Here is a 19,502-nt window from a genome sequence, read left to right on the forward strand (position 1 = left end):
AGAATGGAGGGAGAGAGGAGATTGTTGCTCAGAATTGAAGTTGTGATGGGGCGGGAGCGGGCGCGCCGCGCTGGTCTTTTAGCGCGTATAACGCGGGCGTGGGTTTCGAAAGTTGTGTGAGTGGATTGGGCGTCCCCGTCGCGCCCAAACGCCCAATGACTCACTGGATGCATTTGTAGCGCGCTCTCGTCGGAGACTCCTCCCAGGAACCTACAGACTGGAGCCGATTGTAAGCCAGAACGGCGAGTTAGAGCCCAGCAGTGTGCGATAGTAGCCTGCACGCCCGAAGAACGCGCCCTATCCTGCTCAGAACCTTTCCCACTTGCCAACACAGAAACAAACTTTAAAAACTATTGAGAACGAAATAAACGAAAATTGAAAAATGGTGAATCCGAAACTGCATTAGAGACGGAGAAACCGTGAATGTCAACAGCCGCAATTTCACAGAATCCAAATTATATAGGAAAACGAAACAATTTCAAGGTTTGAAATAAATCACCACTCCCGTCTTTCATTTTTATTGTTCACCGTTAATGCCATGACTTAAAACCTATCCAAAAGCAACTCTTGCAGCAGAAACCCGCTTTTATTTCTATTACCGTTCTCTTTTTTTAACTCTTATAAATATCCTTTACGAAAAGGCGTTAGTCTAATTGTTTTTTTTTATGTTTGTGGCTCAAAGCTAAAAATCCGATTTAGACGAACAATCAGGGATAATTGGTACTGAGATATATTTTTCGATCACTTAGATTTAACCAAAATATAAGAACTTATCAAAGTAATTGATTAAATCTCGATTCATAAGTTGAAATGTTTTTTATAAAAAGGAGAAATAATTCTCAGAATTTCATTGGACAAGCGCTGAAATTTTATTCTAGCGGCCCGGTCGTCTTCTCTCCTCGGTCTTCGACAGCGGAAGTGACTGCGATTCTTTCTTTGATAATTCTTATTCTTCTTCTCCACCTAGATGCGCGCTCTGTTGCGTATCTAGCCACCTCGGCCAGGGTGAACTTATCCGTTATGCGCCTTCAGCCGGATTCGACCCATTTCAGGTAGAGAACTCCCTTCTAGCGACCGAAAACATTCAACATGTTTAGCAATCGTCAGAAAGAAACTCTCCATCTCCGAAAACTCCGCGACGCTCAACCCGCAGCGGCACCAAGCGCGCCCTCTCCCTTCATTCCGAAGACAGTCTCAGCAAAATCGGAAGGGCGGACGTTCTAGAGCCCATACACGTCTTCGAATCCACAGGCCACGTCTTTGCCCACCACTGCTGCGCAGCCTGGAGTGAGGGTGTTGCCACAGCGCGGGGTTTCGAAAATAGCCACGAAAATCATCCTGCCAAAAAAAGTAAATTCACGTTCATTAAACATAGCCTAATTATGAGAATTATAGTTCGTAGTCTGAAGAGTGAGTTCTCTGAAGATGTAACTCTTGTCGGCGTCGATCGCGCTGTTTTCTCGAGTTTACGTCAGAAGTGCTCCTACTGCCAAAACTACGGAGCCTCCGTGCGCTGTAAAGTCTCCAACTGCTCGTCATATTATCACTACCCGTGCGCGGTAGCTTCTGGCGCCTTCCAAGACGCCGAATCCTGTTCGGTTCTTTGCGCTCCAGAGCATCGTCACCAAGCGCGTCTTATCGACCCTTCTGGCTGTGAATTCTGTAGTCAAGTGGGTGAGCTCTCCGATCTCTTGTTTTGCACGACTTGCGGGGCCCACTCGCACGCGCGTTGCCTCAACGAAGGAATCATCGTTACCGGCGAAGTGCGCGCCGGCTGGCAGTGCTACACTTGTAAAATTTGCCAGCAATGTCGAAAGTCGGATGACGACGCGCAGATGATTATATGTGAAACGTGCGACAAAGGCTGGCATACTTACTGTTTGAACCCTGTTATGGACTCCGTGCCTAAAGATGGCTGGAGCTGCAACAATTGCCGCAACTGCATCGATTGCGGCAACAAAATACGAAACGGGCATCTGATTCCAACAAACACCCACTCGCCGGCGAAAGAGCAGCTGCTTTGCACCAACTGCAAGAACCACCGTCTCAAGACCGAGTGCATCGTTTGTCACGCCGAGTGTCTCGACGAAGATGAGCTCATAAAGTGTTCGGAATGTGGCTCTCGCTGTCACCTTGGGTGTGATCCTGACAAGACTTACCAATGTCCCAACTGTCGCCCGTTTGACATTCCCAAATCTCCCCAATCGTCGAAGTCGGACTCCTGCTTTACCGACGAAATCTCTGCAAAAGAATCTATCGACTCTGACATGACAAAATCTACTGAAATAACGGACGTAGATTCACCCAAGCCCTTTTACAGTAACGATTCTCCTTCGCTTGAGCCAAAAGAAGAGCAGATATCATCTAACGATCAAATCACTAGCAGTTTACGCTGCTCGGCACAAACAACCACAAGCTCCAAAGCTGCGAGTAGCTCAAAGCCGACGAATAAGTCATCGAATAAACCACCGAGTAGCAAGCCGCCAACGAAGAAATCGCAGAAAAAAGGCGCAAGGAAGGGGACGAAAATGAAAAAAGACCAACGCACGAAAAACTCGACTAGTGATGGCCAGCAATCGAACGCTCAAAAGCGCAACAAGCGAAAAGCAATCGACTCGTTGAAGGCTGGAACGGATGGGAGTCAAGGCTCGGCTGATCGCGATTCTACTTTCGACGAGTTTAGATGTGTATTGCTCGGAGATGCGGAGGAAGATGAATTTGTAAGAAGTAGTGATTTGTGCGCTACATGCGGTGCCATCGGCGATAGGGAGCACTTTGAATCAAAGATGCTTTTCTGTATCGTCTGCGCCCAAAGTTACCACGTTTACTGTGCTGAAGTAACGCTGAGCAAGGAACTGTTAGAAAAGGGATGGACCTGTCCCCATTGCCGTATCTGTCCGAAATGCGATGAATCCGTGCAGCCTGCTGACTCGAGCGCTTCGACCTGCTCACAGTGCTATCAGACCTTTCATCACATCTGCCTGAATAGAAAACCAATCGCCAGTGCGGCGGAAACACCCAATCAATCCTCAATTCTTCAATCAGACGACGGCACAGCCACGACTCCTACAGACTGCAAAAACTCTCAATCGAAATGGAAGTGTGACGACTGCATTAAATGCAACTCATGTGGAACGACAACTCTCAACAATTCTAATCTCGAGTGGCAAAACGATTACTCAAATTGTCCGGTTTGCTGGTCTAAGCAGGTCTGTTGTATCTGCAACAAGAACTACAAGGAAGATGACGTTTTACTAAAATGCTCTGATTGCCTCAGATGGCAACACGCATTGCATGAGCAGGTTTACTCAGAGAGTGATGCTGATTCAATGGCTGAGCAAAATTTCAAGTGCACGATGTGCCGCCCTTCGAAAAAAGTTTACAAGCCCTTGCGTATCCACAATTCGAACGATATTGTGATAGATACCTTCAACTGGTCAAATGAACCGGATATTCAAAAGACACACGAAAAGGATGGAGTCGCATTCACAGATGAAGGCCTTCAAACATTCCAAAGCGAGCTGAGTCGACTTATTGGCTCTATGAGAAAACCTCGAACTCCGTCGCTGAAGTCAATGAATCCAAGTGAGCCTCCGAGTCCGACTCATCCAGAAATCGACGATGAGCCAAAGGATCTTAATCACACCAATGGAGCATCGGCAAATGGGGAGCAACCGCGAAAACGCAAACCTTATCGACCTGGCATTGGCGGTTTTCTCGTCAGAACTCGTAATCGCGTAGCCAAGCCTAAAGCTGTTCTTGATACTGGGAACTCTTCTGACTCGAACAACCCTGTCAAAACTGAACCAAAAAAACAAAATAAAAAGAAGAAAAGCAAGATTATCGACAACTATCCTCAATACATCCAGGAAGCTTTTTTTGGGCAGCTCGCACATGATTCAAAAATGTGCGATTTGGCAAATATCAAAACAGAACCCGTTGATAGTAGTCTTGGAACGTCAGTAGGAATTAACCAAGTCATCGTCAAGTCGGAGCCAGTGGATGTGTACAATGCAGAAACTGACTCTCAGTCAACTTCCGACAATATAAATGAGCTAGTGACGCCTATAGAAGATACCTCATTGATCATTCTAGATCAGCCACTTCCCGAAATGGCTGAAAGCTCTGGTGCCAATGATCCAGATATCTTCTTCGATCTTACGAATTTTGAAAAAGACTTCGACGATGTTATAGATATGAGTCAGATTATCAATGACATCAAATCAGAAGCAGGGTGGCTATTTTGGACAAAATTTTGGGGTCTGGCCATCCAATTTCCATCCAATAAATTTTGAGCCGGAACTATCCATCCAAAATCCAATCCAACCCAATTATTACCCAATTACCCAAAAATCCCCAATTCCAATTAGATCCAATTGGATTTCCAATTTTTCCAAGGCTTTTATCTCTTTGAAAAGAAGGGAAACAGTAAGTTTTTATCCAAAAGGAGGGTCAACATAGCCAAAACAATGATTTTTTTATCCGAAATTTCTCATTTTCATTATGAAAATGACCCTTCTTTGCATAGTTTAGCGATATATTTTTTATTGGATCCAATTCCCCAATTTCCCCCAATTGCCCAATTTTCCCCAACAAAATCCGGTACCCTGGCCATCCAAATTCCATCCAAACCTTATTGGATTGGATCCAATCCAATTCCAACTAACCCCCAAATCCAAAATAGCCACCCTGATCAGAAGAAGATAAACCGGAAGATACCCCGACAAGCTCTACTACATTGAAAGAAGACTCGAAGCCCAATGTAGTTCTTCCTGTTGGGTCTGTATCATCCCCCACGCCAGTTTCATCTGGTCAACACATTGGGGCCACTTCTGCAAATGTTGGAATAAACAGAGTGATTCCGAATGGCATTCTAGCACAAAATGTTCCTCCAGAAGGAGCTCATATTACCAGTCCGATGCCTACCCCAGTTATTTATCAACCACCCCAAGTTGTAGCGCAACCGATTGGTTCGCAACAAGTCGTCCAAGTAACTCAGAGTCATCATGGTCACATATCTCCTCAAATTCAGGTGCGGCAAGTCATGTCTGAGCAGGTGCGGCCGCGAATTCACCCGCAGAACTATCAACAAAACTACTTGTCAATGAACAATTGTACATTGCAGCGGCAAATGGCAGTTCCAATGTCTGGTCATGGTCCTCCACCTCCTCATGGCCACATCCCCAACCACGTTCAGCAAATGCAGAATTGGAATGGAACTCGCGATCAAATACAAAAAAGCCAGAATGAGCCTTCATCAAGTAACAATCGTAATAACTCGGAAAAATGGCGGGAAGACGAAGCTCGTGGTGACAAAGCTACTATTTCACCAGTTCTTTATGCGAATACAATGCACCCTCATTTGAAGACAGAATTCCCAGATTGGAATGATAGACACAAACAGATTCAGCGGCTTTGGCGAAAAGTTCCTGGAGAAGGGCGAAAATCCTATCTTTCTAAGGCAAGAGAGAACCGCGATAAAAAGACCGGAAATAAAAGCTCCTCTCGTTCCCGATCAACTTCTTTAAATAAGCCGCCAAAAACTCAGTCGCCCAACGAACAATCGGACAAAACACCGGAGAAAGAGTCGAGTGATCAAGCCTGGAAGCAATTTATATGTGCTTCGAGTCCGAATTCGTCTGTGCCTTCGCCAAAACCAGTACAAAGTCCTGCGGCCACCTCTTTTTCACCGAATCCCTCTGCTACACCTAGTCACCAAGTGAATCAAAGTCCTGTTCCTAGTCCCCAATCGGGATCCCCTGCGCCTGCCATGTCAAATACAGATCCTATGTTCAGTCACATGAGTCCTGACTCTAGCTCGCCGCTGATTCCTCCATCCCGAAAAATGAGCTCTGACTTTGGCTCATCCCAAGGCTCTCTTCCAGGGACTCCACGATCTCCTATGCCACCTCCTGCCATGTCTCCGTCCGTGGGCGACGTCTTCCCATCTCCTCGACTTCAAAACCAACCTTCTTTGCGTTTCCCTTCTACAACACACACCTCCAGCACGAACTCACCCCCGACCACCGGTCTTCAACCTCAGCAAGCACCATCAGCTCAGCAGAATATTGTACAACTACAGATCCGTCCAAATCAACCACATCACTGTGAACGCTTATTCGATAATCTCGGACGTCAGCAGTCAGGCTCTCTAGCTCGTGAAATTATCAACAATAAGCTTCAACGAAAAGAGCGAATGCGAAGGACTGAAGAAGCCTCGAATCAGATATGGAATACAGCTACTGCGCAAAACCCGGGATCACTGATGTACAATCAGCAAGGCCAACCTATTCACATCGGCCAAAGATTTCCAATGCAACCAGGACCTGGTGGCTCTACCGCGGTTCAAGGGCTTCCTGGCGCATCTTTCAATCCAATAATTCAACATCGGCAGCCTATCCGACTTATTCCAAATAACCAAACAGCGCAGTCAGTTCGTTTCCAGCAGGCTCAAGTTATTACTCCTCAACATCCTCATCAACAAATTATTGGTTCTGATCCTATCAAGATCAATGGCGCTGTACAAATCGAGCTAAAAAATGGGAATTCGTCGCCTTCGAACGGCGTCGTTACTGTTGCACGTGCGCCGTTAAATCATAATTATAGTAATAATCAGCCGATAACTGCTCCGACCGGAAGTGACCAGAGCTCAACCGATAAAATGTTTAGTCAAAGCTTAGAATCGACTCCTTCTCCCACTCAAATACCACAATTAGATGGTCAGAATGATTCTGAAGACGAAATCCCAGTTGCCCAACGTCCTCCGAAGCCACCAGCTCCTAAAACGCCTCCTTTTGTCGTTCTTCCGCTTGGTACTACCTCACCGAAAGGCGAAAAAATGGCAGGGAAAGAGATGTCACCCAAGCAAAAGACAATCGTAGCAACAGCGAAAGTGCAAAAACCAGGTTCACCAGCTTCAAGTCCCACCAATCGTCAGATTCGAATGTCTCCCAGCCACACTGGAAGCTATCGGCCTGTCGGTTTGAGCCCGCGTGCAATCTCTCCAGGACGTCCTCTTCAACACGGCCAGAGTGCGCCGACGCTTATCAAACTGACCCAGCCTGTAACATTGGTAGTAAATACTTCGGTAAAAGTTAACACTCCGAGCTCAAGCACGCTACAAAAAGAAGTTGTGGTAACAGATAATGCTTCTGAAGATACTTCTAACTCTCGAACACCTACAGTAGAGCTTCCACCTCCACCAAAAGAAGAGAATCAGGTATATAAACCCAATTATTTCAGCGAACTTATTTTTAATCGCTATAGAATAACGAGATCGAAGAAGCCAAGAAGCTTATCTATAATAAGCTAAAGAATTTGGGAGAACTTGGGCGGCAAAAGAAGAATTTATCCTCGGGTAGGAAAACAGTTCAAATTAAGAAGAAGTCTGATCCATCCTCATCTTCACCTACTCCGCAAGGATCAAACTCGCCAGGTTCATCCCGCCATCGAACGAAATCTGGAAATAACCGCACTGACGATAAGAAACCCGAGGTCAACAAAAAGAAGACTTTCGAAGTGTTGAGGCAAATTCAATCCCGCAAAAGTCCTAATGGCAGTCTTGCATCATTCAACGGCAAGACTGCGGATATTCGAGTTCAAATGCCTCATCAGACTGCAATGCAACCGAATTTAAATGGGTCTCCTTCGGCGAGCACGCGATCTTTAAATCCTGACAGCAACAACTCTCCCCAGATTCATGGTATTCCCATCGTTGTTTCGTCTCACATTGATGCTACTGGAAAAGGGCAGTCGGATGTTGTTACAACGAGCACAGCAGACCCTACTAAAGCTCAGCCAAGAGCACGGAAACCCCGCCCGAAGAAATCCAAGAAGAACAAAGAGGAACCAAAGGTCGACATACAAGCTGCTCAAAAATACAACCAGGGCACACAGAATAGCTTTCAACCTCGCCTCCCCGTACTTGGAGATATAAAATCTATGCCAAAGAAACCTGTTGGTCCTGTTTCATCATCTAGTATGGCGAAGAACATTGCAGTTACGCTCCCGCCCAATAGTTCTCTCTCTGGGACAACAAGCCAAAGGACGTCGTCTGCAGATTCGAAAGACGAAATTGTTAAACGGCAAGAACTGCTGAACAATCTTTTGAGCGCGGACGAATTGACAATCACAAGTCCAACGACAGACCCGTCTGCTCGTGGGACAAAAGTCTCCGAAGAACAACTTAAGATGCTTGGTATTTCGTTGAAACATCACTCCAAAAGTGACGAGACGCCGGTTTCTAGCGTGGAGTCTAATGGAACACCTAAAGTTGGTGTGAAAGTGAGTCAACCAGCTTCTGTCCCCTTCTCTACGGATTCACCGTCAATGGAAGTCAAAACTGAAGCTCAAGCACCGGTTGTTGTTAAACAGGAACCAACTGATCAGCCGCTCGACAAATCAAATGACTCGGAAAAACTTGGTGAGCTCAACAAATCCCGCAAACGAAAGAAATCGCTCGAAAGCAAACCACAGAAAAAAAGAAAGCGCGATGCTGATTCTAACCAATATTCCGCAATGTCAGTCCAACTTGGACTCACAGAAGCGCCTGTTAGAATTAATATCGATCCCTGTGTTCCGCTTGGAGGTGGTACTCTTGGTGCTGTTGCGAAAAAATCTTTAGAGTTAGAGGAAACGTGGGGAGGGCATTGGGCGTCAGGAGGTTGGAGTAACACTTCTGCAAGCTTCTATGATATGATCGTGAATTTCCAACACTTTGTGGAGATGCCCAAAGGAAACGATATTCAAACGATACTAGATCTATCATCCAAGTTCGGTCAAACGAAATCATTCTTTTCTGTGTCACTAACAGACGAAGAAAATTCTTCTGATGAGGAATCTTCTGTGCCCGACTTGTCGCTCAAGTAAGTTATTACAAAATAACTACATATACAATAAGAGCTGATCTATTTAATCCGAGAAATCATTTGTAAACATAATTTCAGTGAAATGGGCAAGATCGGCTCGTTAGAAGAAATTGCACCAAGAATGTCACACGACTTTCCAGTTGCCCCAGCGTCTCCGGAAGTTCAGGAGCGAAATGTCTATACCTTTCTTGACAAGGAAGGAATCTTCGAAGCTAACTCGGGCGACGGAAAGGAACGCACTTGTCCTAGTCCTGAATTGCCGATGCCAAGCGATAATCCGAGGGACCCGGTGACGGTGACACTCACCTTCAGACCTGACCAGGCAGGACAGCCCGGTGACAGAAGTAATATTGAAAACGCTTTGAAAGCGATTTCGAATATTATCGGCATCAAGATCGAAGGTTATCGAGTGTCTCAAAGCGGTTCACCCGCTCAACAGCACAAAACATCAACGTCGGAGGTGCCAGCTAAGGAAGAAACTCGCCGTTGCTCCAAATGTGGCGAACACATTATTGGAGAAGCAAGCAAAAAGCCAATTACATCAAAACAGCATCCCGACTCTTTCTATTGCACCGTTAGCTGTCGAGTGGTAAGCTTGTAATATTTTTGTAAAAGATAAAAATCTGCTATAAGATCGATCAGACGTTCAAGGAAGAAGCCTCAAAGCTAAAGATCGATTCCTCTGCGGCTGACAAAAAACAAAAGGTATCAAGTTGACGTCAACCGACTTAACAATTATGTTCAGGTTAATGCTTACAAACGACGAAACTACAGAATTTGTCTGGCAGATTTGCTCGATGCCGACACAACCGTTTTCTCTGATGATTTACCCGACATCGCCCCTCAAAAAATCAGCTCTCGCGGACGTCGCCAAGCGTCGGAGACCCATCTTGTTAATTTTGGGCGCTCTCTTATGCACAAAAATGTTCTTTGGAACGTCTGGAACAGTAAATTTGCACCAGTACCGAAGGTAACCGTAGCGACAGCAAAAATGTTTCTAACAAGAGTGAATTTAGTTCCCATCCCAAGATCAAGGAAGTTATTCTCGTTCATTGAGCGTCAAATACGAGCAAAACTTTGGGAAGAGCTTAGACAAGCGATCTTGTCTTCTTTGCAAAATTAGAGGAGACGGGAAAGCCGACACTCTTGGCCGGCTTCTCAACGTCGGTATCGGGCGCTGGGTTCATGTCAACTGTATATTATGGGCAGCCGATGTTCGTGAAGACCCTTCCGGTGCCCTCATCAACGTACTCAAGGGTTAAGCAAGTGCCAACCAATGACCTGCGCCACTTGCGGCGGTTTTGGAGCTTCTGTTTCTTGCTCACGCCTCCGCTGCGATCTTCACTTCCACATTGAATGTGCCTTTAAATCTGGAGGCACCTTCCTAAGACAACAACAGTTTTATTGCTCTTCACATTTACCGAAGGCACAGTCTTGCGACGCTCTAAAGTCGCTTGCTTGTTGTCGACGTTTATTTATAGACGGCTGCGATATCGAAGCGGTGAGTCTTTGTTAAATTAATTTTCATAAGAGAATCTTCAGTTATCAAAGCCTTTATCACTTGCGAAGCCGTCAGCCCATCTGCGAGTGGGTTCACTCAAGATCTTCAGTCTTGGCGAGATCGACCCCGCAATGCAGCTTCTATACAAAGAAATTAAGGGCTTCATCGCGCCCGTGGGCCTGAGCTGGTCGCGATATTTTTGGACTTCACCGCGTGAGAGATCCAACTATAACTTTTGCATATCGCGTGGAAGCTCAGGGCGCGCCGAATTTAAAGTTCAAACAATGGCTGCTTCTCATACTTATTACATGGACTCAAATCTTAACTCCATCTTCGAGCCTATTGGAATGTCCTTTCCAAAACAGGCGATGACCGTTGCTGCGTTTATTCTAAATTTCTCTGCTCCACAGATCCAGCTTTTGCTTCAGAAAATGCCGCTCGCTTCCTTCCTAGGAAAAGATTTCCTGGGAAAATTTGAGAAACTAGCGCAGGCGCTAGCTCCGGAAGCCAAGCGGCACTGTCCTGCACATAAAAACTCGTCAAAAAGTCAAAGTCATCACAATCACCCCAAGCAAAATAATGTCTATCTTCAAGCTTCACCTATTCATGAAATCGGTCTTTTCTCTTCCTTAACAGTCGAGCCCGGACAAGTTATTATTGAGCTATCGCGAGCCATTCCAAAAGAACTAGCCGATCGCATGTCTTTCAGCATTCGGTAAATGATAAACCACCGGAAATGTGCTTTCAATAATTTTTCTAGCTTCAAGCAAGCCCCTTCGGAGCAATTCATTGAAAACGTTCAAATGGCACCCTGTCGATTTGTAAATCATTCGAAGACGCCGAACTGCGAATTCCGACTTCTCGATTATTTTTCAACTTCTGACAGCGCACTGAAAATAAACGACGGTAACTCAGTGCTCAAGGCTGTGCTCATCTCAACAAAACTCGTTAAAAAGGGCGAGGAAATAACAGTTGATTACGCTCGTCACTCGATAGTAAGTAAATTTCCTCCTCCCACGGACTTTAATCCTTCTATTTCAGGAAAGCCGTAAGCACAAGTTCTTCTCGCTACAACCATCTTAATGCTTTCAACTGCTTACTTAACATTTTACTATTCTATTTACTATACTTTTTCAACTTATTACGATCCTTTCCGATTCCTTATTCTAGATATATGTTCAGATGAATTGAAATACATTCAACCATGCATTCGATAAATATTTTTTTTTCTGCAGGCTCTCGGAGTTTTAAAGCAGGCATTTTTTATCGGAGATAGGATTCATTCAGCGTGTGTTTAAGAAATGAAGATGGACACTTTTAAGAATGGTCAAAGTGTTAGACTTACCCATCTACGATCCGCCAGGGTCGGCAATCAAGCCTATTCCTATGGACGTGGCGAATATGGAAGTCGTGCTCACAAATTGCTTTCGGGATTTCGTTAAGACTCCAAGCTTGAGCTTTTGTGCTGATAGAAACCGTGATCTTCTCAGTGCACGGGAGTTTCTTTTTACTCCTATCGGTGCGGCCCAGGTTGCTACTGATTATTATTATTATTAATATAATTATTATTAATAATATTATTAATAATATAATAGGTGGCTACTCTGGCGGGTTCTTTTGTTGTGGGCAGGAAGTTTGCGAATAGACTCCTTCCTGTTAGGAAAAGCGATTTAAAAAATATTTCAAAACGGATCAAATTTCCCAAGTACTCGCTCTTGAGGGTTTTAAATCAGATCAAGACAGCATGGGAGCATGTACACTCGCCCCTTTCTAGCAGCAAACTACGCCCTTCAAGTTGCTGTACCCTTAGGAACCACGTGTGCTTGGTACGAGACACCCAGAGAATGGACGATCTGGGCTCTCAAAAATTCTGTTATATACAGGTCCTAAATTTGAATTTCCCCCATTTAAAAGAGTGTTCAGTGCAAACGCTGTTTACTATACGGTTTACTATAGTTTCTGGCTGGTCGGCAAGTTTTTTGGACTCATATGGAGTGCCATCGCGGGCTTTTTTGGAATGATTTGGGCTGCCATAAAAGGTATCCGATCAAGTCTGATCTGGTGACGATTGTGTGTGTTTTAGGAGTTTTCATGGGTGCTTGGTGGGTTGTGAAAACCACTGGAAATGGAATCATGGCTATAGGAAGCCTTTTCGGGTCGAGTGAGGAGGAAGCACCTGCTATTGAAGTCACCAAGGAAGAACCAGTCGAAGAGGAAGGCGTGAACCCTACCGAGGTTGAGCTCGAACTGAAATCCGCTAAACGACACGCCCAAGAAGAACGTTAGTGCTCGAAAATTTGTTTATTCGCAGGAAACATACAAGTCAGCAAAGAAACGAGCATTCAAGGGCGCATTTTTCCATTTCGAGAGTCTTCATATTCTGCCAACATAACACGATATCGCAGCTGGTCAAGTTGCCAGACTAACTGTGCCCTTCGACTTGGGGTCCGCATCTAGCCACGAATAGGCACGGGCAGTTCATATGCCTTGTACTACAGGGCTTATAGTTAAGCTAGATACTGACCCCGACCTTCTAGGATTCCCATCTCGAATTATGATGTATTCTCTCTTTTCACCCCGGCATATAGGACATCTGTCGACCTTCTCCACGCAGGTTTTACAAATTCGGGAATGGCCACAAGGGACTATAACGATGTCCGGATTGCTTTCTTCGCACATCGAAAATGCACAAATCCGGCAAAATAAGCGGGAGTCATCACGGGGCATCTTAAGAAAATTACAGTCAGGGCTTGCTATTTTGTTGAAAAATGCAAAAATTTTCGGGATTTTCGCCAAAAACCACGCAGTTACAAGCCCCGTACAGTGTTGCAGTGTTACAGTATATGTTCAAAAATTTAAAGTGGAAAAATTATGTTTTGGAAATGGCCCGCAGGCTCCGAGCTCTAGAAAACACGATAAGAAACCAATTTATTTTTAGATTACATTCCCCTGCCGCCTTGCAAAGAAAACTGCGACGATGTCGCCTCGATTGGCGAAGATCTTGGCCAATCCGAAGAAGACGACAAGGAACTTTACCCCTCTCGAAGAAGATAACTATCCGTTCATTGTCACCAATGAAAGACATCGATAAGCGATTCTTCAATCTTCAAAATATTTATTGATGTCAAGCTGACTTGATTATTTTCAAATATAAGCCGGTCTTGATTGTTTCATATGAGTTGATTTGATTTGCCCAAAAGAATCCTCTATCCAACTAAAATTCGCTTATTTTCGGAAAGAAATTAAAATAAACATGTATCTAAAATGATTTGTTTACTGAACATATTCAGCTAGCGACACTCGTTAAATTTCAGTAATAATAAGGCAATTTTTCAGAAGAAAAGCATGAGTGGAAAGTACTCTGAGCTTGGATTGATTCTATCGCGTAAATCTACGTTCGTTTTCGACTGTGACGGTGTGCTCTGGCGTGGAAACGAGCTTCGGGTTTCAGAAAATCAAAAGAGCATTAATTACGAGCAGTATTGATTAATTTTGTGAAGCTTGGCATAGATCCTTCCCGGAGTCAAGGACTTCTTTGCCTTGCTCAGAGAACAAAATAAGAACGTCTTTTTCGCCAGGGGTCAACTTTGAATAAAGAGTTTTACAATTTCAGTAATGATTAGCGATAGCGATCCATCTCACTTCTGAGTAATTTGATATAGCTTTCATTTTGGCGCAGTTCCGACCGTGAAATAATTTACACGCACTTTAGACCCCGCAATCAGTCACTAATAACTCTAGCAAAACAAGAGAAGAGTATGTCAAGAAGTTCGCAAAGTACGGGATCGAAGCATCTGTCGATGAGGTAGAGAATCAATTTTATACCAGTTAGAATGACTCCACTTGTTTTCACGGACTTGCTTGCGAACTCAATTTTGACTCTGCCTTGTTGAAGTTGAGGATTTTAAAAGCAGATGAAAGGCTACGCTAGCTTCGTAGTATTTTGAATAAATTAATTAGATGAGCGCTACTAATTAGTAATTCTCTATGAGAGGAACTCTCCTGGGAGTTGATCTTTCCAATTTCCATCTGGAGCGGGCAGTGGCCCTTCTTGGAAATGATTTTTCGAAGTTAAGAGGAAATTTTCAGGTTTTTGGAACTGCTTACTTGGCCAGCTATTATTTTACCAAGAATCCACCTAATGGAAAGCTTTATGTAATGGGAAACAGTGGCATTCAAGGGGAACTAGCCAATGTGAAAGGACTCGAAATAGTCACAGAGGAAACAGGTAAATCTGGTTCAAACAACTGCTAAGCTCAAACTTACTGTGCGGGGCTGAGATTTATTTTATAGCTTTTAAATCAACGTCTATTAGACTACTCACTCGATAAAATCGATGTTGACGCTTGGAGTTCGGCGCGATTGGACGAGAGAGTCGACGCCGTACTCGTCGGCTTTGATCCCCATTTCAATTTCACAAAAGTACTCAAAGCGGCCAGTTACATCAAGCAAGGGGCCAAGTTTATCGTCACCAACGAAGATGCTGAGCTGCCTTTGAGAAGGGATGATCTCTGTGTGCCAGGCGTAGGCTGCATTGTGGCCGCAGTAAGGAAAGCAGTCCTGCCGAGAGAGCCTCATCAAGTTTGTGGATAATACGGATTTCAAATTATTGCTTAACCTTTTCTCTAAATGCATCTTCTTTGTCTGCATTCTTGGGAGTTTCCATATTTGAAATCGACTAACAGAAAGCCGTCGACTCTCGCCTTTGAGCTTATCCAAGATCGCCTGGGAAAATTGGACCCTTCGGAATTCGTCATGTTCGGCGACCGACTAGATACGGACATTGTCTTCGGTAAAAACTGTGGCATCGATACCGTCCTGACCCTCACTGGAGTGACTACGCAGTCGATCTTAGAGAAAGCGGATATAAAGCCAACGCATGTTATTAAAAACTTCACTGATTTACTGGCTTAGACTCAATTAAATATTGACTCTACGTGATTATATGCTCAATTTTCCTTCTTATCCGTCGACTTGAGATATATGTGATTCTATTTCTACCTTAATTTTTAAAATCTCAGCTCATTAAGAATATGTGTTATGTCGTTCCGGCCTGTACCACGTGACTGGACCACAAATGAAGTCACTTCTTGGATAAACGGGCTCGAAGATGGACTCATAGAATATAAAGTAAGCTTTTGAATTGCAAAAATATCGGTAAATATATATTTAGCGAAATCTGGGCAAACTCAACGGAGCAGAACTTTTCGATCTCGACAGTACTCAACTCGAAACTCTTGGAGTTTTCAAATGTGGTCACCAGGAAGCGATTCTGGACTCGATTTCGCTTCTCCTTGAAACGTTCAATGCTGAAAGTGGCCAGAGCAGCGAGAATAATACTGGAAAGAGGACGAATATCGGCTCGCTTAAATATGCGACGCAACAGCTGGCCTCGAAGTGCTCCGCTCTGCAAACAATAAGGCCAACGAATCAGCCTCTTCCAATCGGTCACCAGCAAGGCGTCAATGCTATTAATTCCAATAAACTGAGCAATCAGGTGGATGAAAAATATCATTTTGAAAATGGAATGAGTATTCAGCAACTGGAACTGGTGATTGCTGTCCTTACTCAGGTTCGACAAGTATGCTGTTTCCTTGCAGGAGTGCTAGACCAAAGCCACGCGGACTACTCGAAATTTGTAAAAATCGCGCTTGAACTCTCTCAAACAGCGCTTCAGCCTCTTCCGGCATGGTTAGGCATTGAACCCATCACTTCTTGCTGCGTAGAGGTATGTACTACATACTATGCAGTGCTATCGCTTACTCCTGTGAATTTAATGGCGTTTTTCCAGCTCTGCCAAATCGCTGATAAAATCCAGCGCAATCAAGCCGCGCAGCATTATCCAACTACTGAGACGGTGACAATAAAGCGCGATAGTAACAACTCACTGGGTCTTTTTCTTCGGCAAAGGCCAGTGGACGGAACATTGGAGATCACCGGCGCAAAAGGTTCTATTTTTATAGGAACCAAACGAGATTTATATCTTTCAGAACAATCACATGCTTTCGGGCTTGTCAGGACCGGCGACGAATTAATTGCCATCAATAATCAAGTCATCGTTGGATGGAGCCTCTCAAATGTTGTTCAGCTGTTGAAAAATTGGTGAGTAAAATGAAAGTTAATCAGTTATTTATTTATCTTCAGTGGCGAATGCGCAGAACTTATGCTCAAGAGAAAAGGAAATGTGAGAATGACGATTCACTCGCGGTCACAGTCGACTCCGGAAGTCTGGCTTCCTTCTGATTCAGGTATTTTGTAAAATTGAACAAAGAGAATAACACTTGGGCAGATCGCCTATCAATCAATCGACGACGCTCTGCAGGACCGAACGTCAATTCTGGACCAAACGGAGCATCGAGTCACCATCGCCGAAAGCCTATTCTGTCACTTCCACCACCACCTCCTGAACCTTATCGACCCAAACGTCCGCACAGTATGGACATGCGTGCGCATTCTGTTGGAAATTTAACGGGAAGGTATGCCGTCTTTCTTACTGTCAAAAGAAGCTGAAACTGATTTATAAGCGAATCGCCAAACTCACTGATGGACGCGGCGGTTTCAATGTCTCAAGTCTCCCTGCCAACTTCTAGTGGTTCGGACATGTACTTCAAAGTAGTGTACGAAGATCCAGAGCGACCTAAAGTTGAGGGCACGCAATCCACTGCCGGTCCTGGCGGCGCCTTCTCTAGTTCTGTGGATAAGCTCATCGATGAGCAAGAAAAAAACCTGATCAAGCAGTTGGAATCCACGTCCTTATCTCAGTCTCAAAGGTTGCCAATGTTCAGAACTAATAGTCTTTAATATTGACAGGAGCAGTCAAGTCCCGCTAAATGATGAACCTTCACGCTATTCGCACAACTACCACAGTCGACAAGGTTCCGTTGCTTCTGGTCGCACTGGTATGTCCAAAAATTACCTCTAACTCACTAATTACCTTGTTCAGGATACTCAACGTCGCATTCTAACTTATCGGCCTCGTCAATGGACAACCTTGAAGGCAGTGTTCACAATAGTGTCATCAGCGCGGCTGTAATCATCTAACACCTGTAACTGTATTTTTTCCACGTTCCGCGCCATTTTTGAGCACTTAATGAGGAAGCCACCACGTTTTATCGAACCCCCCTCCTGTAAATTCGCAAATAACCAGTCAAAAAGCTGTCACAGACTCCATGGACTCAATCCCACCCATTCCAGACCATAAAGATTCCAGTTTGCGTGAACAAATTGTTACGTACTTATAGAAATGCTCTCAGTACATCTATTTCAAAGAAAATAAATAAGGAAATAAACACTCATCGATTTATATTTCATGTCTTGCAGATATTATCGAGTCTTTTCTACAAAACCGCAGTCAGCTTACAGTATAAAATTTGGGAAAACGGAAGTTTAAATCATCAGACGGTCATATAATCATATGATATATGCGGTTTTTTTAAAAGAGCAGACTAAAGTCTTAGTCCAATATGCTTATTTTGTTCACGCAATATACAGTTACCATCGTCAAAGTAACAGTGCGTTTAACAGTAAGCTGAACCAAAACCACAACAACAGTAGCCATCAGCAGCATCATCTTACTGCAATGATGCGTACGACGTCTGAACCACGTCTTCTTTCAAACTCGACCGACTCGCTCTCAGTCCTAGCCAACTCTTCAATAGGAAACACCCCTTCCATCGTTCTAAGAGACGTGCTTTATCGCAAGAGCGAGCACAAATCAAATATTTTACAAAATAAGTGGACAAAAGTATGGGCAGTGTTGCAGGAAACGCTTCATAGAAATTGACCAACCAAAAAAGTGTCTTGAACTAGTTATGAAGCGGACTTAGAATAATACTTTGTACATTTACAACGATAGCAAGGAAACAGACTCTGTGATTGACCCAATTATTTTATATGGTAATAATGATTTATATTTTAAGTTATTTTTACAATGCGGAAATTAAGGGCAGACAGCGAGCATCCCCGATAGCTGCAAAAGAAAATATTCTTTCCAGTTGTCAGGGTCGCGATGTAATGTCCTGCTTGCAGCGGAAAGCTACGAGAAGCAACGTCGATGGATGAGCGCATTGTCCACTGCGTCTGGAGCTTACCAAGCTATTCCCGGAAATATCAGCGTCCCAAAAGATTCGCCAAAAAAGTAATGACAATTTTTGCAATTCCTTCATTGTTTATCCGTCGTAGAAACTTGAACACACGGCGAGACGTTCTCCCAGTCGCTAAGCGTTCAATGTCAGTCGAGAATATTTCGCGCAAGATGAATGCGATCAATATTGACGTGCTTCGATCTTCAAGTACCTCTACGCCACCCGCAACAGTAAGTTAAAATTTCAGTTTGTCTTCTTTTACTTGAGCGTTTGTAGAGCGAGGTGGTTCTTCGTCCCAAATCTTTTGAAGAGCAAAAAGTACTCCGCCCTAAGAGTCTTCTGTCGACAGCCAGCAGCTCTAGCCAGCCCATGTCGAGTGGCAACATCGAGAAGCAAACAACTGGCGAAAGCGTTCAAACTCGCCACAACTCGTTTCCAAAGCGCGAGAATTCCCTCGAAACGCGGAAGATTGCAGAGGATAAGGAATGGGGCGACGCTCTTCACCCTTCGTACGTCTAACTGCAACGTTCTCATTCGAATCCCCACAAGAAAGACAATCGCCGTAGTTTTTACCGGGAAACCGACTTTTAAAGTTCATTATAACCAATAAGTTCCATATTTCTGTAAAACAAAGGAAACGAAATGAAATAACTCTTTTTACTATAAGTTTTCTTGTCTTCGCTCATTTCGTCTGCTATTCGAAATCATTTATACAAAAATGCCGGATACTTCATGTAAACTCAGTCTTGTTTAAAACACTGCTGCTTGTACTACTTTCGGCTCGTTCTGCCGCATCTTTATCTCGCAACAGATATTCTCCGTTTACCATCTATATTTATTTCGCTCGTAATTGATGTGTCTTCCTGTAGGAATGTATCCGCGTGATATTCTGAAAACTCACACAACTGTCTAAAAATATTCCAGCCATTTCTCTTTCTTCTTTGCTTTCAACCTTTCCCCCAAAAAACCAACAAATTTCTATGTACTTTTGTCCAAAATGCATTCCGCGTAAAAATATCTCAGCCTCCAAGCACCGGCTCATTTTTGATA

The 19,502-nt window shown here is 44.1% G+C and overlaps 5 protein-coding genes across 7 annotated transcripts; all 5 read left to right on the plus strand.

The window, feature by feature from the left end:
• Positions 1–155: 155 nt before the first annotated feature.
• Positions 156–10,129, plus strand: LOC145709054 (uncharacterized). Its single transcript, XM_081786737.1, has 11 exons — positions 156–483; positions 879–1,052; positions 1,098–1,350; positions 1,396–4,265; positions 4,371–4,428; positions 4,698–7,219; positions 7,267–8,864; positions 8,946–9,456; positions 9,501–9,572; positions 9,613–9,837; positions 9,884–10,129. Exons 1-11 carry the CDS (start codon positions 424–426, stop codon positions 10,127–10,129), a joined length of 8,589 nt encoding a protein of 2,862 aa, XP_081642863.1. The 5' UTR covers positions 156–423.
• A 14-nt stretch (positions 10,130–10,143) lies between these two features.
• On the plus strand, positions 10,144–11,586 carry LOC145710596 (histone-lysine N-methyltransferase trr-like). The gene is made up of 4 exons (XM_081788379.1): positions 10,144–10,368; positions 10,410–11,083; positions 11,129–11,363; positions 11,410–11,586. Exons 1-4 carry the CDS (start codon positions 10,144–10,146, stop codon positions 11,449–11,451), a joined length of 1,176 nt encoding a protein of 391 aa, XP_081644505.1. The 3' UTR covers positions 11,452–11,586.
• An 83-nt stretch (positions 11,587–11,669) lies between these two features.
• LOC145710598 (uncharacterized) lies at positions 11,670–13,541 on the plus strand. Of its 2 annotated transcripts, none has more exons than XM_081788384.1 (6): positions 11,670–11,898; positions 11,964–12,026; positions 12,100–12,251; positions 12,292–12,407; positions 12,452–12,649; positions 13,307–13,541. In XM_081788384.1, exons 1-6 carry the CDS (start codon positions 11,692–11,694, stop codon positions 13,420–13,422), a joined length of 852 nt encoding a protein of 283 aa, XP_081644510.1. In that variant the 5' UTR covers positions 11,670–11,691; the 3' UTR covers positions 13,423–13,541. The 2 variants fall into 2 exon arrangements, with proteins under 2 accessions (XP_081644510.1, XP_081644511.1); XM_081788385.1 differs by having other exon boundaries at positions 12,106–12,251.
• Positions 13,542–13,669: 128 nt separating this feature from the next.
• Positions 13,670–15,374, plus strand: LOC145710601 (glycerol-3-phosphate phosphatase-like). Its single transcript, XM_081788388.1, has 6 exons — positions 13,670–13,804; positions 13,877–13,953; positions 14,105–14,173; positions 14,458–14,596; positions 14,684–14,956; positions 15,053–15,374. Exons 1-6 carry the CDS (start codon positions 13,714–13,716, stop codon positions 15,280–15,282), a joined length of 879 nt encoding a protein of 292 aa, XP_081644514.1. The 5' UTR covers positions 13,670–13,713; the 3' UTR covers positions 15,283–15,374.
• Positions 15,354–19,482, plus strand: LOC145710591 (uncharacterized). 2 transcript variants are annotated; one of them, XM_081788365.1, is made up of 16 exons: positions 15,354–15,498; positions 15,542–15,865; positions 15,908–16,096; positions 16,160–16,316; positions 16,359–16,470; positions 16,513–16,616; positions 16,658–16,844; positions 16,893–17,138; positions 17,179–17,267; positions 17,312–17,365; positions 17,464–17,575; positions 17,857–18,128; positions 18,193–18,264; positions 18,313–18,505; positions 18,550–18,682; positions 18,729–19,482. In XM_081788365.1, the coding sequence occupies exons 1-16, from the start codon at positions 15,409–15,411 to the stop codon at positions 18,969–18,971; spliced, it is 2,577 nt and encodes an 858-aa protein (XP_081644491.1). In that variant the 5' UTR covers positions 15,354–15,408; the 3' UTR covers positions 18,972–19,482. The 2 variants fall into 2 exon arrangements, with proteins under 2 accessions (XP_081644491.1, XP_081644493.1); XM_081788367.1 differs by having other exon boundaries at positions 17,185–17,267.
• The last annotated feature ends 20 nt before the right edge of the window (positions 19,483–19,502 follow it).

The sequence above is a fragment of the Oikopleura dioica genome, chromosome XSR (assembly GCF_907165135.1).
Source record: "Oikopleura dioica chromosome XSR, OKI2018_I68_1.0, whole genome shotgun sequence".
Taxonomy (NCBI): Eukaryota; Metazoa; Chordata; class Appendicularia; order Copelata; family Oikopleuridae; genus Oikopleura; species Oikopleura dioica.

Excerpts from the sequence above, each read along its gene's own strand:
- LOC145710591 (XM_081788365.1), top strand. The coding sequence starts at position 15,409 with ATGTCGTTCCGGCCTGTACCACGTGACTGGACCACAAATGAAGTCACT. Across the intron at positions 18,265-18,312 it reads TGACCCAATTATTTTATATG|GGCAGACAGCGAGCATCCCC; the intron begins GTAATAATGATT and ends GCGGAAATTAAG. Across the intron at positions 18,683-18,728 it reads CCTCTACGCCACCCGCAACA|AGCGAGGTGGTTCTTCGTCC; the intron begins GTAAGTTAAAAT and ends GAGCGTTTGTAG.
- LOC145709054 (XM_081786737.1), top strand. The coding sequence starts at position 424 with ATGTCAACAGCCGCAATTTCACAGAATCCAAATTATATAGGAAAACGA. Across the intron at positions 9,457-9,500 it reads GCACCGTTAGCTGTCGAGTG|ATCGATCAGACGTTCAAGGA; the intron begins GTAAGCTTGTAA and ends ATCTGCTATAAG. Across the intron at positions 9,838-9,883 it reads AATTTGCACCAGTACCGAAG|TTCCCATCCCAAGATCAAGG; the intron begins GTAACCGTAGCG and ends GAGTGAATTTAG.
- LOC145710598 (XM_081788384.1), top strand. The coding sequence starts at position 11,692 with ATGGTCAAAGTGTTAGACTTACCCATCTACGATCCGCCAGGGTCGGCA. Across the intron at positions 11,899-11,963 it reads CTCCTATCGGTGCGGCCCAG|GTGGCTACTCTGGCGGGTTC; the intron begins GTTGCTACTGAT and ends ATAATATAATAG. Across the intron at positions 12,252-12,291 it reads AAAAATTCTGTTATATACAG|TGCAAACGCTGTTTACTATA; the intron begins GTCCTAAATTTG and ends AAGAGTGTTCAG.
- LOC145710596 (XM_081788379.1), top strand. The coding sequence starts at position 10,144 with ATGACCTGCGCCACTTGCGGCGGTTTTGGAGCTTCTGTTTCTTGCTCA. Across the intron at positions 10,369-10,409 it reads ACGGCTGCGATATCGAAGCG|TTATCAAAGCCTTTATCACT; the intron begins GTGAGTCTTTGT and ends GAGAATCTTCAG. Across the intron at positions 11,364-11,409 it reads ATTACGCTCGTCACTCGATA|GAAAGCCGTAAGCACAAGTT; the intron begins GTAAGTAAATTT and ends CTTCTATTTCAG.
- LOC145710601 (XM_081788388.1), top strand. The coding sequence starts at position 13,714 with ATGAGTGGAAAGTACTCTGAGCTTGGATTGATTCTATCGCGTAAATCT. Across the intron at positions 14,174-14,457 it reads TCGAAGCATCTGTCGATGAG|GTTTTTGGAACTGCTTACTT; the intron begins GTAGAGAATCAA and ends GGAAATTTTCAG. Across the intron at positions 14,957-15,052 it reads AGAGCCTCATCAAGTTTGTG|GAAAGCCGTCGACTCTCGCC; the intron begins GATAATACGGAT and ends AATCGACTAACA.